This window comes from Eretmochelys imbricata, chromosome 8 (genome assembly GCF_965152235.1).
Source record: "Eretmochelys imbricata isolate rEreImb1 chromosome 8, rEreImb1.hap1, whole genome shotgun sequence".
NCBI classification, from domain to species: domain Eukaryota; kingdom Metazoa; phylum Chordata; order Testudines; family Cheloniidae; genus Eretmochelys; species Eretmochelys imbricata.
Window position 1 is genome coordinate 49495252 of NC_135579.1, and position 20688 is coordinate 49515939.

At 42.0% G+C, this 20688-nt stretch overlaps 1 protein-coding gene across 6 annotated transcripts in view; it reads left to right on the plus strand.

Annotated features, from left to right (window-relative positions):
* RABGAP1L (RAB GTPase activating protein 1 like) overlaps window positions 1-20688 on the plus strand; it is a 560046-nt gene that overhangs the window by 414801 nt on the left and 124557 nt on the right. For 5 of the 6 annotated variants that reach the window (XM_077824229.1, XM_077824232.1, XM_077824228.1 and 2 more), the window contains one exon: window positions 2213-2254. In XM_077824229.1, the coding sequence (XP_077680355.1) occupies window positions 2213-2254 (42 nt within the window). Of the gene's footprint in view, window positions 1-2212; window positions 2255-19633; window positions 19802-20688 lie in introns of those variants that run through there. The other variant, XM_077824233.1, reaches the window with a different exon arrangement.

Below are 20688 nucleotides of genomic sequence, written 5' to 3' on the forward strand. Positions count from 1 at the left end.
AATGCAACTTTTTTTTATGTTATTGTGGTAGCACCTCGGAACTCTAGTCGTGTACCACAACCACATTATGCTCAGCACTGCACAAACATGACAGACCCTGCCTGACAGAGCTTACATTCGAACAAAACTTCTTTCTAAAAGGTTCTTCAGCTTTTGATGAAGTCTGGATTGTGCAGGACACGACAAACTCCACAGTTTTGCATTTATACTTAAGATATAGAGCGTCACGTTTAGGGGGCAGTTTGGAGGACTTCTCCTCAGCAGAATCAGCAAGCTCCTCGAGGAGGAGGCTACTTCTGCCTCCCGCTTCCAGCAGCATTTTTCTAAGGGGCAGAGCAGATGGCTCCACAGCCCTCCCTATGCTATTGGACCTTAGGGCTTACATGCTGCCTCTTCAATTTTGTGTCTGGGTTTTCCTAACAGAACCCACTCTATAAATGACACAGCGTGCCTGGAAACCCCTGACAACGTGTGAGCTAGTTTCCCAGGAGTGCTAGGCAATCTGATATGTTGCTAACAGGGAAGCGTTAAACAGCAGGATAGATCTTGACAGCAAACTGTTGGAGGTGAAATGTGATGGAGGGAATTTAAATCAATATTTCTGAACCTTAAAGAAGGCTTGGTTCAAGGGATTGGCAAAAGTTTAAGGGCTCTTATCCTTGCAAAAACCAAGTCACTCAACCCTAATTAATAAAAATATGTGAGATTACCTCAGAAACTCCATTATGATATTGTTAAAACAAATTACAGAGTGAAATTAGCAAGGAACTCATTGAAATCTTGTTATTGTACAAGGGGAGATTACTAAGGAAATCCTGCGATAATCCCATAACTGTGTGTATTATAAAGGCAACATTCTTTCTTGGAAAGTCTGTTGGAACTCTTTCATATGTTAAATCTGAGTAAGGCAGTGTAGTAGGTACACTGCAATTGAACAATCTACATTTGCTAAAAAAATGTAAAGTTATCGTGATAAATACAAAGAAAAGTCAAAATAATACAATACATGTGGGTTTTATATAGTACGGTATCTACCATACCCAAGGTATTGCAAAGCCCTGTAAAAAGTTAAATGGAATTATGTGTGGCAAAGTAGTCCTAGATAGTAGAGCCTGCTTTATTGACATAGGGAATGTTTGATCCTGCACAATGCAGCTGTACTGTACCCTTTGGCCTGGTCTACACTGGCAAGTTGTACTGGCATAACTGTATAGGTGAGGGGTGTGATATTTTTACTGATATAGTTATACTGGGACAAGCCCTCATGTGGATGCAGTTATACTGGTATAACAGTGCCTTGTCATATAGGAATACCTTTACTGGTATAAGTATCTTTATACCGACATAGCTGCATCCACACAAAGGTGATTGCACCACTTTAACTATACCAGTTAAGCAGTACAACTTTTATGTGTAGTCAGAAAGAGGCTCTAGATCTTTATCTTTGGACCCAGAATGGCACCAGATGAAGGCAGAGCTGTCCTGTTGAAGGTATGTTAGAAAGGCTACGAGGGAGCACTGGTACCTTTAATTCAGCTCCACTAGCCTAGCAATTCCAGCACTGTGTTCTCTCAGGGGATCAGAAATCAGTGGAGCATCATTATTTTATCATTATTTTCTTTATTATATGTATTCATGTATGTAGAACCATATGTTTGCAATGTAGTGAAAGTGGCAAGCACAACAGGGCTGATTTACACAGCTGCCTGATCTCTGAACTGTCTTACATTTGAGTTGATATTAGAAAACCTGTGTGTTTAAGACTTGGGATTTTTGTGGGTGTTTAATACAAAAAAATTTAGATACAAGCTGCTTTCTTTGGATTGGCAAAAATTGTATTGACTAGATTATTTGGTTCTGTTGGCTTTGAAGAAACAGGCTGTCCCAATGGTCTATTGCTGGTAGTATTCTGTACTGTCCACGAGAGACCAGATTTGACTGATACTTAGCCAAAGGACAGAGGGCTGCCCAAAAGCACCTATCTGACCAGTAAGAGAGCAAAATCGCTGGAATCCAAAGTCTCTCGGTCCCCCTCAGCTAGAAGTTTGGAAGCTGATTCATGGGGCCTTAAGTGTGGGAAATTTGGGGGTACCTCAGGACTCTGACAAAAATCTTGCAAATCTCCCTGGTAATAAATGGTGGGAACTAATGGAGAACTAAAACCTGGTACAGTGGGACTGATTCAGTTCTCTTTTTTTCTTCTCCTTTTCAGGGTCTGAACATAATCTTTCATGTAGCCTTGGCACTCTTAAAGGTAAGTTATTTATTTTAACCCTTTTGTTTATTATAAAGCAGTATGAGATATTCACCTTCAGGGATTGCTTAATTGAATATGCCACACCTTGTAATAAAGCCACATTGAAAAGTCTCAGACAATAATGGTTGGTCTCTCAGAGTTATCATGGAGGAAAAGGAAAATATTGTAAAGGGGGGGGGGCGGGTTGTCCTTAAAAACTTCAGCTTTGTTGTTTGTATTAAACTGCTTCATCATGCAGTGAAGTTCCTCGTGACAAAGGTAATATCGTGATTAAGATGCCTCATAGATGTATCTGCTCAGAAGAAAACAACAGTTGATGTAAATAGCAGAACTCACATTAACTTCATCAGGGCCAGGACTTCGTCTTTGCTTTCGTTTGGAAATGGAAGTGGTGCTTGAATTGGACAAGTGCTCTGCAGTATTCCCAACATGCTACTGTCAAAAAACCACCGTATTGTCCAACAGTCTGCTGTTTAAAACCTGGTGCTTTTAACTGAAAGTGGCTGACCCTCCAAGGAGTAGAGACTACAACTCAAATTAGCACAGCTCCTCAGTTGTTAACATAACTACTCTGTAATGGGATGCAGGCTAGTGCCAATCAATTGTCACTAGTCCTCCAATGTCTTCCCACAATTTCCCATGTGTCCAGAAAGGACAGAGAAATTCTCCCACAATTTACTGGGAAATAATTCATAGAGCAGCTCACCTTACTGTAGCTCAAAGAAGCGTGGGATATACCCCCAGAAATCATAGCATGACACATGAGTGAGTGCAGCACCTTTGTGGACAACCCAGTGTGAGGGTTATTTCATAGTGTGGCCATTGTAACTCGAGCTATGCTAATGTGAGGTATGTAACTCAAACGAAGACAACGCAAATTAGCCTTGCAGTGAAAATGTGACCTTGGTAACTGGAGTTTCGTTAGCAGATAGCCAGTTTGTGCCAGATTGTGTGGTTACTTTGTTATATTGACACATCTTCAAGGAACAGCCTGGAAAAAGGAAATTCATTTCACATACATTTCAATAGAGCTGTCAGTCTGCAACGCCACTCGCTTCCACTCTCAATTTTCAAAGTGACTGCAAAAGATGAAAAAAATGTTTGTGCTCTATTATTGTTCTTGGGCAGTGGTGGACAGCCTGCGGGCCGCATGCGGCCCATCAGGGTAATCTGATTGTGGACCGCGAGACATTTTGCTGACGTTGACCGTCCGCAGGCACGGCCCCCTCACAGCTCCCAGTGGCCGTGGTTTGCAGCTCCTGTCCAATGGGAGCTGCGGGAAGTGGCGGAAGATTCTGGGGATGACTGGGAATTTAGCAGTTTGACATGACACATACCTTGTGAAAATGGAGTCCCACATGGTCAAGCAGGATTGTGGGAGAGTACTAGAGAACTAGCAACAATTGAGTAGTGCTAGCTTGCATCCGTGAGACAGAATGGTCATGTTAGCAGCTGTGAGTTGGTCACTGGGGTTTTGCCTATGCCCTTAGTCATAGCAGCCAACTTGAGTGACTAGTACAGCAATACAGAAGAGAGGAGTTTGAGTGTGAATGGGAGTCTGATTAACAGGATTACTTGAGCTATAACATGAATCAGCTTTCCAGTGAAGACAAGCCCTGAAAGGGGGAAAGTGATTTTGATCCAGAGTGTTGAATGCTTTTTTGTTTTGTTTTTGTTACCACTCACTTAACAATGTATTCTGCCTAATGAACAATTAACAGGCAAGCTCCCTTTTTCAAATATTTAGCACCCCATCATAGCAATGAAGGGCTAAGAGAGCACCTAATCTACTTCTTTGGGTTTTCCAAGGGAGACCTCCAGCAAAAACAAGGAAGACAAGAAATGTGAAACCTGAGATTTCAAACATAAAAATCATGCAGAATAATCCCAGGAAACTCAAGAGATTTGTTTTTGCAATTGAAATCAACAGTTCTTACATGTTTTCCCCAAATATCTCTATTTCCCAGAGTCATCAGAAAGAGCAAGTGGGACAAAGTGTTATTGATAGCTCAAAACTGGACCGAACAGCTCTGGATCTTGGATCTAGAATTGGACCTTGAAGTCTCACTTCTCAGTCTCCTGGGTGTATTCTCTCAGGATCACAGCTATGTTCTTCACATGGAAGTTGCTCAGTCTTAAAAGTTTGCTACTGGCCTGTCAGGAGGTTTCAGCTCTGACTGTTCTGCAGAAGTTCAGGAGATCATTTCAGAAAGCAGAAAACCTTCTCATAGACAGCTGTTTATGCTGAAATAGATTAGCTTTTCTATATGGATTTCCCAGAGTTAGTGAGTTCCAAATCCTGATAGCTGGTCCCTATATCCTCACCCAAAATTTATTTTACTAAAGTCGTCTTTTGTTTCTGTCTTAATCAGCTCATTAATTTACCTGTCTTCTTCCCTAAACCCTATTTGATTCTGAGAGACATTAGATTATACACCTTAAATGTTGAGAGCTTTTACTTATCTCCTCGACAAGACAAAGCCAATTAATTAAACTCTTAGGGCTTGTCTACACTACTCACTGGATGGCAGGCAGCAATTGACACAGTGGGGGTCACGATAAATTGACTGCTGAGCGCTCTCCCATCAATTCAGGTACTCCACCGGAAAGAGACGCGCAAGCAGAGTCGATGGGAGAGCATCTGCTGTCGATTTACCACAGTGAAGACACTGTGTTACGTAGATCTAAGTACGTTGACTTCAGCTACACTATTCACGTAAATGACGTTGCGTATCTTAGATCAACCCCGTGCGGTAGTGTAGACAAGCCCTTAGACTTCTCATAGCTCATAGGGCTAAAGCTAGGGGCCAGTTTATCTCAGCACAGAGTCTCTCTAATGGACTAGGTTACGTGTACACACGTGCTGTGACCTGGCGGATGTTTCACTATTTGTGGTATTGGAACGTACTCTGCTACACCCAAAGATGTTTCAGCTGCATGCCTACATGACGTTTCTATCACAGACGTATGGGTAGGCTGCTGGTAGTGTTTTAACACCATGTTGATTAGACTTGCTCTGAACAGGGTTATGTGATACGGTTTTTAAAACATCTGCATCAGCTCAGTCGTCTGTCTCCAGTAGTGCTTCCAACGTTGCTAACACTTGTGCAGCTGAGCTGATGTTAGCAACAGTAGTATGTTTCTAGAAAAATTTTCAAGTGTAGGCAAGGGCCTTGGTGTTATGTTAGGAAGAGGATTGAACCCCTAAACATCTGCCTTTAGAAAGGCCTTGTTATGATTAAGGAGACTTCTTGTTTTAAATTATTAGCCCTGGTTATTTGTAACATAAAGTACTCAATCTAATTACTTGATGATTATCTGTACATTCTACCTCCCTTGCCCACTGAGTCAGTTCTGAATTGACTACCCCAGATGATTAGAAGGGAAAATTTTTTAGAAGGTATTCTGGAATCACTTTATAATAAGCACTTTATAAGCTTGTAACTGTCTGCATTTTGGTTTGTTACTCTGGTTAGCAACTCTTAAGACAATACATTATGTTGCATCCATCCTTATGTTGCGGCAGTAATAGGCACTAGACAGTAATAGAGAAGTTATCTTGATAAAATATTTCCCTATTGGAAAGCATAAAATAACCACAAAGAGAATATAGTCAAGTAAGATCAGGTTCTAAATTAGAAACTACTTATTAGTTTAAAAGGATGTACCTTTCACTTTGTTACAGAAGACTCCATTTCCATAGCAGCAGCAACATGGAAATGATGATCTAAATTAGAGCATAGCTTGCTTTCAGCAGGAATTGCTATTCTGTTTGAGGGGATAAGATTTTTGTACTCTGAGTTCTGGAATAAATATTTGCCACTTAAATGTATTTGTCTCCAACTTTTATAGCTTAGAAACCATATGTTTTTAGTTGATCTGTCTTTCAAATAACAGTGAAATCTGAGTGCTTCAGAACAACATCTTTATGAAACCATGTGCTTCTGAGGAGCTTGTTCCTTACCAGAGCTGGAGCTGGATACTGCATGTAGACCAACAGCTCTGGGGGTTTGGTCTAGGTAGACCTTACCCCAGGCCTAAATTAATGGCAACTTTTAGTCGTTTTTTCTCCTCCACAATCTTTTGGGTGATTTCTAATTTTAGGAATCAACAGGCTATTAAAGAGCCTTTATCCAGTAAATGTCATTTCTTCCTGGCATCTGTGAGTAATGTTCAGTAATGTCCTCTAATTACCAACAGAATTATAACTCTGGTCCTGACCTGTCTACTAGCCTAGTAAATTTGGTGTCACTGCTCTACCAGGTGCCTAGATTAAAACTGAGCTTTTGCTAGAGTTAAAAAATGACAGTGAAGCTCCTCTGACCAATAACCTGGGCATGCTAACCTGCTTCAGAGAATAAAATGATAGTCACAGGAATCGGGGAGGAACGTGCTCTCATCCCCACCTCCATGATCTAGCACATTCACAGCAATGCACAGTTGATTAGGCACAATCATCATGTGTTGTTTTGGTTGCTTTTCTCTGAACAACAGGCATTGGCCACTGCCATAGACTCCCAGACCTGATTGGGAGTATTAGTCTGATTCAGTATGGAAAATAGACTGTTGAAGGAAATACAACTTGGACACTGTAGGGAAAGTTTGTGTTCCATTTCATCACATCTTCCTCCAACAGTTACTACCTTTCCGATATTGATGTAGAATATAAAACAGGGGTGACCAAACTTACTGACTCTCCAAGCTGCATCTGATAATCTTTAGAAGTTAGAGAGCTGGGCACACCTGCTGGGGCTTGGGATGTCTGCCTGGCAGGGAGGAGGGTTATCTTGGGGATCAGGGCTTCAGCAAAGTGGGGCTCAAGCCCCAAACACCAGCAGGTGCACCCCATGGGACTCAAGCCCTGAGAGCCTCGTCCCCACTGGGCAGAAGCACTGAGAGCCACCATCCTGCTGTAGGACAGAAGTCCAGAGCTCCCCACTGCCAAGTCTGGTAGGTGGAGAATGGGCTGGGGGAAGGGCATAGGAGGCTCTGCAAGCTGCTCTTTAACTGTAAAGCGGCTTGCGAGCTGTGGTTTGGCCACCCTGACATATAGCATCCACAAAGCATTCTCAATTATAATTTTGTCCAGTTGGTGGCAGTATTATACAATTCCTTATTGTTTAGATATTTAATATTGTAATTGTAACTGAAGCATTGTTAATAAGTTGAGCTCTGTAATAAGTTGAGCTCTGTAATTGTAACTGAAGCATTGTTAATAAGTTGTTGATGTAAACAACTTTCTTTGCTCTCACCTCCCAGTTCCCAAGAGGGAGACAGACTAAGGCACAGCAGCGTAAAATGAACATTCATGTTTAAATGGCAGATACACTGTTAATGAAGGACAGTTTAGAGCACTTTCACAAGCAATTTACTATCTTGACATATTCATAAAAAGGACGATCATTAAGAATATAGATTTAGAATGGTGAAAAGGAAAATGAATTCCCATTCCAGTGCATGGCACCTATTCAAGTGCCTTTTATCACCTGGACAGCCAGCTTCTTTGTTGTGGATTGCAAAGTAAACATTAAAATATTTGCATCTGTTAGGAAACCTGTTCCATTAAAAAGTGTCATTTGACACCCCATTTTAGACAAATATGGAAGGCAATTTTAGCCATTGCAAGCTTTTTTATTCCCACTCAAAAGTTCTTAATTGAGTGAGCTGCAAGTGTAAAGCAAGGTTTATGGTGGAATTTACATTTTCGATTAATTGCATCCAAACTTATGTAGCTATATCACAAAATGCGACTTCTGAGCCAGTGTTCTCTTGTTTATGGTTAAGCAACCATCAAAGTAACATAGGGAGGCTCAGGAAAATCCGTTTTTTAAATCATATTTTTAAATTCTACACATTATGTATTGTTTCCTTACTTTAATCTTCCTACTCGGTTACCTGGAAAATTAAATGCACGCTTTTCAATTCAGTTTGGGGCTAGCAAAATGAGGCAAGTATAAAGATCCATAATCATACAGAAGTAAAAGTTTAAATTAAAATACACGAAACAGAAACGCAAAGAAAATAGTGTGCAATAACTAAAAGTGTAACAAAACATAACATAAGAATGGCCCTACTGGGTCAGACCAAAGATCTTACTCACAGAAGCTCACTATCCTGTCTCTGACAGTGGCCAATGGCAGGTGCCCCAAAGGGAATGAAAAACAGGTTATCGTCAAGTGATCCATGCCCTGTCACCCAATCCCAGCTACTGGCAAACAGAGGCTAGGAACACCATTCCTGCCCATCCTGGCTAATAGCCACTGATGGACCTATCTTCCATGAATCTATCTAGCTCCCTTTTGAACCCCGTTATAGTATTGGCCTTCACAACACCCTCTGGCAAGGAGTTCCAGGGTTGACAGTGCTTTGGCACCGTGACTTCTTGGACATGCGCACTCTCTTTGTAGAGATGAGCTACTTACAGGCTGTGGACAAAACAAAAAATCTTGTCCACGGTTCATAAAAATCCCCGAACCCTGGCTGTTGATCAAGTGCACTGATGTAGGCAACCACTAAGAAAATATTGGTTGGTTGCGAACAGATCAAGGCCTGTCCTTTGGTCTGTAAAAAGATACTAAGTTCAAATGTACAGGGGTTGGAAATCTTTTTAACATATGCTATCTAGAGTGTCTTAAAAGTTAGTGATAGGGAGTACTTCAGACAGCTCGCTGGTGGGGGTGGGCAGGCTCAGAGGCTCCCCATTTCCAAAAATAAATTAAAACTAGAATGAAAAAGGTGGATTATTTGATATCATTATTCTTCTGTATCTCTCCTTTCCCTTCTCTATCCTTTGCTACCTTCACTCATCAAACCAACCTGTTAAGGACAACTTGCTCTCATGCAGTGAAATTTATCACTATGCAGAGGGCCATCACAACTGGTGTACCTCTTAAAGCCAGGGTTTATGTGGGAGGCAAGTGATGCATCAAGGTTACACTGGCCCTCTGCATAGGAGTACATTTCCTCTATAGCGAACATCTTGCCAGTAATGCAGGGAGCCCTTTTCATTCTGCTCTCATGCTACCTTGTCATCTCCTTTGGGTGGACGCTTACACCTACCCAGTCCCAAATTTTGGGTCTTGTGCTCTGGGCGGTACCAAGACTTTAAAAATCAAGGATAAGATTTTGTTCTCTGCCTCTCAAGTCCTGTCTTCACTGCAACCGTCAGCTCAGTGTAGTGCACTCGAGTTACTGCATTTGAGACAGCCTCGCTTTAGTCACTCAAGACTGGGAGTAGATGGGTCATTACAATAACTAATTTCCCCATACTAATCTCCCCCTACTGTTACTCACACCTTCTTGTCAACTGTTTGAAATAGGCCACCTTCATTACCACCACAAAAGTGATTTTTCCTCCCTTGGTATTCTACTGTTAATTGAATTGTCTTGTTAGTGCTTACCCCCCACTTGGTAAGGCAACTCCCATCTTTTCATGTACTGTGTGTATATACCTGCTACTGTATTTTCCACTCCATGCATCTGATGAAGTGGGTTTTAGCCCATGAAAGCTTATGCCCAAATAAATTTGTTAGTCTCTAAGGTGCCACAAGGGCTCCTCATTGTTTTTATTGATTTCTTGAAATTCTACCAGCAGGACTACAGGTATGTCAGTGAAGGATAGGCAGGGGACAAGAAGGCACTGCATCTGTTTCCTCACTCTGGATAAAATTTGCAATATTGCCAACTCCAAATATTTAAAAATCATGAGTCAGCCCTGAAAAACTTGAGATTTTAAAATATATGTCTTCGGATTCTGAGCCTTGAGAGCAGGGGTAGGCAATCTATGGCACGCGTGCCAAAGGCGGCACGCGAGCGGATTTTCAGTGGCACTCACACTGCCCGGGTCCTGGACACCAGTCTGGGGGGCTCTGCATTTTAATTTATTTTTAAATGAAACTTCTTAAACATTTTAAAAACCTTAGTTACTTTACATACAACAATAGTTCAGTTATATATTATATACTTATAGAAAGAGACCTTCTAAAAACGTTAAAATGTATTACTGGCATGCGAAACCTTAAAGTGAATAAATGAAGACTTGGCACACCACTTCTGAATGCCACATTTTCACAATTTCTCTGCAACCAAGAGGGCTAGAGCCTTTTTTAAATGAGAGCCAAGATTCTCATGCAATCATGTGACTCCAAGTGCTTTAAAAATATTGTGAGACTCACAATAAAATTGTATAATTTGTCAACACTAGGCCAGCACAATGCTTGTCTCTCTCACTTAAATCCCACTTAAGCTCTACATATAGGCTTCTTAGTGTACTTTGCAGCTAGGAGTGTGCCTCCCAGCCTGGGTAGACAGACACACACTAGCTCTGCTTGAGATAGCGCACCAAAAATAGCACTGTGGCCATTATGGCGTGGGTAGCAACACAAGCTAGCCTCCCACATAGAAGCCTACCCCACCCCTTGTGTCTATACATGGGTGGCTAATGCATGCCACAACGTCGTCTTTTTAGCACACTAACTTGACCAGAGCTAGCATGTGTCTATCTACTCAGGCTCCCAGCTGCACTGCAGACATACCGTGACTGGCATCCAGCATTAGGCTGAGAGAGATGGAGTTAATTTCACCCCTTGCAAATGGATGGGGTGTTTCTGAGGCTTAGGCTGGCACAAGGCACTTCCCCAGGAAGTCTGAGTGTTCTGGGAGGTGGGGGTTATTTGTCCTTTCCTTACTTTTACGTTTATTCCAGGCTCTCTCTGAGCATTGTTGAAGATGTCTGACAGTCACTCCTCTCTTGATTGTTTGTTGACACTGTTGATGTCATGTTGGATTTTCTTTCTGGTGAGCTATACAGGCTCAGTTACTTGCTTGGCAGGAACTGAGAGAGACAAGGATTTCCTGAGAAAAACTTCTACATGAGAAGTAGATTTTTCAAAGATGCGGTTTTGGGGCTTCTTAGCCCAATGCTGGCTGTGTCTCTAGACATGTCCAAGAGATACCTCTGAATTCTGAGCAAAACTACAAAAACTGTCTAAGTGCAGAGTCAGCCCCATATCATTTTGGGTAGCCCTGCAAAAAAACAGTGACAACAATTTGTTTTCTCTCTCAACATCCAAAGTGTAACCGCTTCGTGTCCACCATTATCACGCTACTGTGCACAAGGCTGGCCTAAGGATTTGCGGCATGGCTAGGGAGACGGTTATTTGAGAGGAAGAACAAATTTAAACTTACTCATTTTACCTCAAAAATGTGTGCAGGGGGAGCAGGTGCACAGGGGTTTGTTAGGTTCTTTCCCAAGGCTCCTGCTGCAGAAGTGGATTCCAGCTAATTATTCCATTCAGCATTAGTGATCAGTGGATATTGTTCTGTGTTTTCAAGGCTGTCTTCACAAGGGAGAGATCTAGAAATTTATCTTTTAAAAAAACAAAGCTGAGATTCTCCTTTACATTTCTAGTTCTCCCAGCTTAGGGAGGTCAACAGCAGTGGGTTTTGCAGGTTTCAAAGCCCAGCTCTACTGAGTATATTAATTGAAAATTACCTCTTTAGACACCAAGTCTGTAGATGAACCCTTCAACTCCCATGTGAAACTGTTTGCCATGGATAATTTGTCCTAATAAGCTCAGGATCAAGGGACCACTATGCTAGAGTGTCATGTACATGTTCATGTGAATTTTAAGCTATTTTTTTTTCTTTAAAAGGGTTCTAGAATGAAAGCAGGAAAAATAACTCAAAATTCACCAGAATTCAGCCCTTTAGTGGCCCCAAGCCCCTGGCTTATTTGATAAAGTATTCTCTGAAAACTGCTGCCCACCATTCTGGTCTCTTGTCTTCCAGTGTAAGAAAAACATGGTCTTCATGTATTTTCAAATTTATTCTCATTGCAGCCTGTGTTTTATTTTTCCATAGGAAGGCATTTTCATTAAAGAGAACCTCTGTTTTTTCAATGTTAGATTCTCATTAGCTTTTTAGTGACTCAGTCTTTTTTGATACTAAAATACTAATGGTAATCCAAAGACACTTTCTTTGGACAGTTCTGTAGCTCAGAAACTGTCACACAAAAGCAATAGTTTATGATGTAGGAACTATTAGTGATGCTTATTTTGTTATTTCAGTGCCTATCTATTTAACTTGGGTACTCATATGGCTTCCATTACCGTAGTATCTGAGTGTGAGCCCAGGATGATCATTTAAGACATAAGACCCCCATATCGTCAGGCTCTGAGCACACTTGACAAATACTTAAAAACAGCAGTAGCAAACCAGCAACTGTTTTGTGCAAAACTTCCCAACTGTCAGGGTTGTTAAGCACTGGAATAAATTGCCTAGGGATGTTGTGGAATCTCCGTCATTGGAGGTTTTTACAAAGCAGGTCAGACGAACATCTGTCAGGGACAGTCTAGATAATACTTAGTCCTGCCTTGAGTGCAGGGGACTGGACTAGACGACCTCTTGAGGTCACTTCCAATCATACACTTCTGTGATTCTATGAATGCCATAGAATCATAGAACCGGAGGGGACCTAGAGAGATCGTCTAGTCCAGTCCCCTGGACTGGTGGCAGGATTAATTATCTAGACCATTCCTGACAGGTGTTTGTCTAAACTGCTCTTAAAAATCTCTGGTGATGGAGATTCCACGATCTCCCTAGGCAATTTATTCCAGTGCTTAACCACCCTGACAGGAAGTTTTTTGTAATGTCCAACCTAAACCTCCCTTGCTGCAATTTAAGCCCATTGCTTCTTCTTGTCCTATCCTCAGAGATTAAGAACAACAATTATTCTCCCTCCTCCTTGTAACAACCTTTTACATACTTGAAAACTGTTATATGTCCCCTCCCAGTCTTCTCTTTTCCAGACTAAACAAACCCAATTTTTTCAATCTTTCCTCATAGGTCATGTTTTCTAGACCTTTAATGATTTTCATCACTCTTCTCTAGACTCTCTCCAATTTGTCCACATCCTTCCTGAAATGTGGTGCCCAGAACTGGACATAATATTCCAGTTGAGGCCTAATCAGCATGAAGTAGAGCGGAAGAATTACTTCTCGTGTCTTGCTTACAACACTCCTGCTAATACAGCCCAGAATGATGTTCCCTTTTTTTGCAACAGCATTACACTGTTGACTCATATTTAGCTTGTGGTCCACTATGACCCCTAGATCCCTTTCCATTTTACTCCTTCCTATGCAGTCATTTCCCATTTTGTATGTGTACAACTGATTGTTCCTTCCTAAATGGAGTCCTTTGCATTTGTCCTTATTGAATTACATCCTATTTACTTCAGGCCATTTCTCCAGTTTGTCCTGAACTAAAATTTCCCTCCTTAACTATCACAGAACCTAATCTCCCCCAGATAGAAATCCGCAACCTCATCTAGAATCCCCTGAACTTCATCCGTCCACAGATTCCTTCCCATGTATATGTTTTTGTTTTGATTTATACACTAGTTCCGTAAAAGTACCTATCCTTTGTTTTAGGGGCTTCTTGATGCATTTTCAAACACAATCATATATTAAAACTACATCAGAGAGATGGCTTTGAACCATGCTCTTAAGGTCAACAAATGTGGGCTATTTTGAAACCAAGTTGGAGAGTGAATTCCAAACTTGAGGAGCCCTCGCAGAGAATGCCCTGCCAGCAGCTACTTCTCTAGCATCTACTTCTCTAGCAGGGAGCTCCTCATCATGCATCTCTGCTGAGCTCAACTGTGGCATTGTCGCATGGGCAGAAAGAGTGTCTTGGAGAAGAAAGCCCTAGGCCAGTTAGGGATGTATAGGTCAGAACCAATACCTTAAAGTCCACTGAGAAGCTAATGAGCAGCCCGTGGAGATTCAGAGTACTAGTGCTGTGTGCTGACTGCAAGACAAGATGCTTAACTTGCATGCTTTGCTCCCGGTTGCAACAGCCTCAGTTTCTGAGTTGATTTAAGGAGTGGCCTTTTGAAGAGCCCATTGCAATAGCCTAATGTTGCATGAATGGCAGTAAGGTCTGCATCAGAGAGAGAGTGCTGGAACTTCCTGACAAGAAACAGATGGAAATAAGATGTCCTGCTTACTTGTGCTATAAAACTGCAGCAGCTGGGAGTGTAACAAGACTGCCAAATCGCAAATTTGAATGACAAACTGCAGACCCACTCTCAATCTGAGGGGTTAAGGTAATTGTTGCCATATCTTCCCGTTGTTTCTTCCAGCCTACTAATAGCAGCTCAGTCCGGATTGAGACTCAGCCTGTTCACTCTCATTCGTGTGCCAATTGCAGGAGGTTCTGCTTAATACTGGCCTAGTTAATAATCTCTTTCTGTTAATAGAACCATTCTGCCTGGAACTGATACCGTACAATGGGCTACAACGTGAATTGGTCTGGATACTGGCAACAGGCTTGCCAGCTATTGACAACTTTTTTGTGGAAAGCCCCAGTCACTGGCAGGTTTGCGGGGCTGCAGCCAGGGATGGAAGTGCTGGGACCTGTGGAGCCCACACCCCAGGATAGGCAGCAGGCGGACACCCAGATGCCAGGGCTTTGCATAGGGATCAGGGCACTGAGGGCCAATGGGCTGGCATTCTCCCTGCATTCTCCAGGTTGTGTCCTGCCCTGGCACCAGGACCTGGACTCCACACATCCCAGCACCCTTGCACCCCATGGAAAGCCCCAGCTACAGGCAGGATTGTGAGGCTGCAGCCAAGGAAGGAAGAGCTGACCTGTATCAAGCCCAGGCCCCCTGTGCCAAGGCAGAACGCAGCCTGGAGAGTCCAGAGAGAGGTACCCTGTAGCACCGTGTTTCCTTCCCTGGCTGAAGCCCCCATAAACCTGCCTGCTTCCAGGGCTCACGATGTCCCAGTGCTTCCTTCCTTGGCTTCAGCCCCCAAAATCTGTCTACATCCAGGGCTCGGGATGTCCCAGCACTTCCTTCCCTGGCTGCAGCCCCCATAAACCTGCCTGTGTCCAGAGCTCGGGCAGGTCCAGCACTTCTTTCCCTGGCTGCAGCCTTACAAATCTGCCTTTCGCTTATTGACAACTGCTGGTTAATGGCAACTTTTGGCTGTCCACTGAGGGGTTGCTAATAAGCTGCATATATTGTACTCCATCCATAGAGAGAAACATTCCACTGTACCCTCTGGTTCGGATGCAATATAGACACCAGATCATCATCGGCTTATTAGAAAAACACACACCCCTTCAAAAAAAAAAAAAAAAGATTATTTTCCCAAGGAAAAAACTGGGGAAGGGTTTTGAAAAACAAAACAAAACCCTTAAAGGTTTTATAAAATGAAATGCAAAAAAACACTGTCAGTCACACATTTTAAGGCCAAAAGAGACCATTATGATATTCAGCTCTGACCTCCCGCACAACTCAGGCCATAGATTGCACCCCCTTCATCAAACCTATAACTTCTTAGTTGAGTTAGTGTTACAATATGCAAAAAGAAAAGGAGTACTTGTGGCACCTTGGAGACTAACCAATTTATTTGAGCATAAGCTTTCGTGAGCTACAGCTCACTTCATCGGATGCAACCGATGAAGTGAGCTGTAGCTCACGAAAGCTTATGCTCAAATAAATTGGTTAGTCTCCAAGGTGCCACAAGTACTCCTTTTCTTTTTGTGAATACAGACTAACACGGCTGTTACTCTGAAACCTGTTACAATATGGCTCTTTTTTAGCAAGACCATCAATCTTGATTTAAAGATGTAAAGGAATGAGGAATGCACCACATCCCTTGGGAAGCTACTCCAGTAGTTAATTATCCTCACTGCTAAAAATCGCACCTTCTTTCCAATCTGAAATTGTCTTGCTTCAGCCCCCAGCAATTGGATCTCATTATTTCTTTGCCTGCTAGAGTAAAGAGACATCTTTGTACTCACTTCACAAGCATATTCATTCTTCATACATAAAAAGAAACAAACCTTATCCAAAATGAAAAGTCTGCATTTCTGTAAGTAAAACAAAAGAACACAATAGCGGAGGCCCCCCCGTCTATTAAAATTAGCTTGAGGTCTGTTGATCAGAGTGCAGGTCTTTCAAAAATTGACAAATGCTGAATGAAACAGTTCTGCCTCCTGTTGATTCCACCCACTAGCCCTGCCTCTCTCACCAGTCATTCCACCCTCTATGCTTCTAGACAGTTCTGTAAGTTCCTTTGTGTTTCCCAGTAGGCATAACAAGAACCTTCATAGTCGCACTGTTTTCTTTTTAACGTTTTAGAGTAAAGTTTTCATTTTGAAACTTTGATTATGATCATGGACTCCTCAACCTAGCCAACAAAGGTCGAACAAGACTGACAATTCAGACTGGAAATTAGGCATATATTTTTAAAAGTGAAGGGAATTAACCCCTGGAGCAATTTACTAAGGGTCATGCTGGATTCTTCATCATGGGCAATTTTTAAGCCAAAATTGGATGTTTTACTAAAACGTCTTCTCTAGTTCAAACTAGAATTATTTTGGGAAAGTCCTATGGCCTGTGTTATACAGGAGGGAAGAGTAAAGGATCACAGTGGTCCCTTCTGGCCTTAGCATCTATGAATTTATTCACAGATTGAAACTTGATTCTAATATTTCTAGTACCTGCGAACTCTCCAACATATGTTATATTCATGTAAATACTTCAAAAATACAAAAACAAAATTGGAAAAAACCCCACTATGTTGTTTTATTTTCCCGAGTGGAACTCCTCAGCTTTTTCTCAACCTGGTTAACACGTCCTTTTCTCGCTAGTCCCCACAGTGGACCTACCCATACATTGTTTAGACGTGATAAGGTAGAACCTTGCGTAACCACGCGAGACCTTCCATGCACTGAAACAATTACGCAAGAGCATTCATTGGAATCATGTTACAAGGCAACCTTTTATCTTCCTGCTTGTGCCTTAAGCAAGTCAGGACCACCTCATGATGAACAGTGCTGAAGTCCACTAATAAATCTATTAATATGGACTCCTGATCTTTAGTCTTCAACCAGTACTTCCAGTGCAGTCTGAATTCCATAACTGGTCTGAAGCCAAATTGGCAAGGATCAAAGATCTGAGGATTCTAGAATATCAGAGCTTTCTCCATAATCTTAACCCAAAATGGAAGATTATAGTTGGTCAGATTGTCTGTTACAAGTAAAGATTTCTTGTGCAAAGGTCATACACAATTTCTCTTAAGAGTGCTAGGACAATCTACCAATCACGGACCTACTACTTCCCTACCAGCCTTCAACAGCCAGGTGCAGGGTGTGGATCAAAGTACTTACTCCCTGTAGATCCCAAGCCTCAGTGGGTATCACTAACCTTAACTAAATCAGAGATGGTCTAGCCTCCCCTCCTTCAAAATTCTGTTCTCCAGACAGCCCAGTCCAAACAAGAATGATATGCTCTGCAAAATAAGATATTTCCTTGCAGCAAGATGTACTCAAATCAACTGCCAGGAGAAGATTGCTTGGATTAAATAGGCTATATACTGCTAGAGCAAATATGTAGGTGCTGAGAGTAAAATGAAGAATTTCTTTTTTGCCTCCTGCACAGCCATGCATAAGAGTTTAAGGAATCTTGGACATAGTCAGCTGTTGCTAGCCCATAGTTTCTTCCATGACTGCTCCAGCCATTTCCCCATGCACTTCATCTGTCACAGTAAACCAAGATGACCTATGAGGATGGAGTTATTTTTGCTAACACCTTTCCCGTACAGTTCTTTGTCAGTCCAAGAAAATGTGTTCATGTTTTAATGGAGTTCAATATAGATGATGCATTAGCCTGAATTGTATCAACTTCAATTTAGTATTTTTCACTACTGTTGCAGAGTTTATCCAGACATGTCTTAAGTCAAATCTTCTTCACATTTAGACTACTCATATGGGAGCATTCTGATTGTGATTTCAATGTGGTGACCCTGTATTGTGGAATTTCACTTTTTATAAAATAATGTTTTGGCTAGTAGCTCTGCTAAAGGGGGTTATCCTGGATATAGAAAGTCCAGGGTCAAATGCTTTTTGCAAACTAATCTGTATTTGCAGAAATGTGTGCAATTTTCAAGGATCATATCTTTGTCATTTTAGAGCTTTACAAAATCTACCATCTTTCTATAAATTAGAAATATGTAGAATTCCATTATCTGTCTGCTTAGGCAGGGATATTATTTTAGTTTTCAGTCTAGTGTATGAATTGTTCCAAAGATATGCTCTGTTGGACAGTCCATTTTCTAACTGAATGATTTAAAGGCAGAGCATCATAAAAAGCATGCTTTCTCAAGCTCACTCCCAGTGAGAGATGAAGTAGAACCCAGTACAGTATATCTAGCCATATGGCAGAGGTATCTGGCCTGTTCCATGCATGGGAGAAATGGAAGACAATTGAAGGTGTGACATCGCAGCATTCCCCCCCGACAAATTTGCAGTTCTTTCTTTTCTATCATATTTTATACTTTCTGTTCCATCAGTGCAAATCTTCTCCACATTCAGAAACAGCTCCTGAAGTCATACTACCTGAAACAAACATAGGCCATGTCATTCCAGCTTCTTAGAATCCAGGTGCTGTGCTCTATCTATCAGTAGTCCATCAGCACATCCTGGCATCTCTCACTGTTCCATGCAGTCATGTAGGAGGGACTGTAGTGTCTTGCCCTACCCACACATACGTGGACAGCATTGAATCTGTCTGTGTTTTTCAAAAGCAGATATGAATAAGGTATATATATTGGTTGGCAGTCTCTTGATTTTCTCTAAGCAATGGTAAGAAGATGTAGTTCATATATCTGTGAGTTCAGGATTCAACAGCAGAAACTGTCTGGCTAACATTGATTTAAGGTAGACTGGGAGGGGGTGCTCATTGGTTCAACAGCTCACTATTGGCTTCTTATTACAGCATTCTCCCCCGAGACACACTCTGCATGCTCATTCACCTACCTCCTTCTCTCCCCTCCCCCTCCTTTCCTACCCCTTCATTACTGATTCACAGCAAGAGGCAGCAGCAGCAGCCGCTGCCAGGATTGTCACGAATCAGGGAGTGCAATGAGCTCATCCTTTTCTCTTTGCAGCTTCATAACTGCCCTGGTTTTATTGCTCTTACTGCTGCTCCTGTCTGCTCACACACACATTCATAGATGCACTGGGCCCTGCTAGCTATCCTTCGCCTTTCTCCCATCAGAGCTTTCCTGCTCTCATTCTCTGCCATTTTCCTGCTCTCCAGATATATTTAGATGCATGTGTTCTTTGGTTTGTTTTTTGTAATCTACTTTGGACTCCTGCTAAGCCATTACAGTGGATCATATTCTTCTTTGATTCTTAGCAAGATGCCTTGCTCTTTGTAAGACATTAGCTGGCATTCCTTACTCTAGACAGAAGTGTGAACCTATTTGGGAGACCTGAGGCTAGCTCCTATAATATTGTAGTTTTTCAGATTGTGGCTAAGAGACTGCGATTCTCACTCTGGATACTTACTGCTTATTGCTCATGGAAGAGGGGGTACCTTGCACAACCCCAGCTGCCAAGCTTACACCACCCATCAAAAAGTCACAGGACATGCATGACGAGAGGAGCAAGCTGGTGAATGAGTATGCATGTCGTGTGCTGGAACTTCTTGGGATGGGGCATCGCCTGTTTGTGCCTCGGCTGCTTGCGGTGAGATCACATTTTCTTGAAATTAATTCATAGCTTATCTGCCATCCTCCTTTCCCCTCCCTCTGCCTCCAAGGATCCTCTGCAGCTGTTAGATACATGAGGATTCCCCCATTTTTCCCCCCTCCTTTACACAGCCCACTTAAGAAGCACTGAATCCTGCTCACTGCCCTTCTAGCCAAGGAAGACTGGATGGATACTCCCTTCTGAGCCCATCAGTGCCACTCCTTAACTGGTGTGAGGGTCATAGTTAGGGCTGCATGAGAGAGATTTGAATGTTTTTGTTCTCCATTTCATTGTGATTGCTAGTGCAGTATGTCCTACTCATTCCCAAATACTAATGCAGAATGCATCGGTGCTTAGCATTCGGAATTCTTAACTCCTGATGCCAATGATTAATTTCAGACATGCAGGCAATTTCATCCATAATTTGAAGCAGTGATGCTGTACATTTGCTTACTTCTAACATTTCTGTGCTTGACTATGAAAATCCAGCTGGCAAGGTGTAAAATGTCTAAGTTATCTCTGAGAAGGAAATGGTTAAAGATGCTCTTATCTGCTGGAGCACCTGAGCTGTGTGTCTGTGTAATGGCCTGAAGCTAGTGTGGCTTGTTATGATACAGAGATGTCTGATCTGCTTATCATTTGTACAGTAGCACAAGAACAAAGCCAAACACACAAAATAGTTAAGCTAAAAGACTGAAAATCACTAGCCAGCCCTGTCCAGTTTTCTTCCATGGTTCTCTAACTAAACCAGGCTTTGGTTCTGTTGTATAATTAGTCCAAAGCAGTTCTGTTATCTAATATCCAGTATTTCATAGCTGAACATAAATATTCCAACTAAGCTGGTTATTGTGTGTAGGAAGGAGTTCTTTAGCCGGACCCAGACA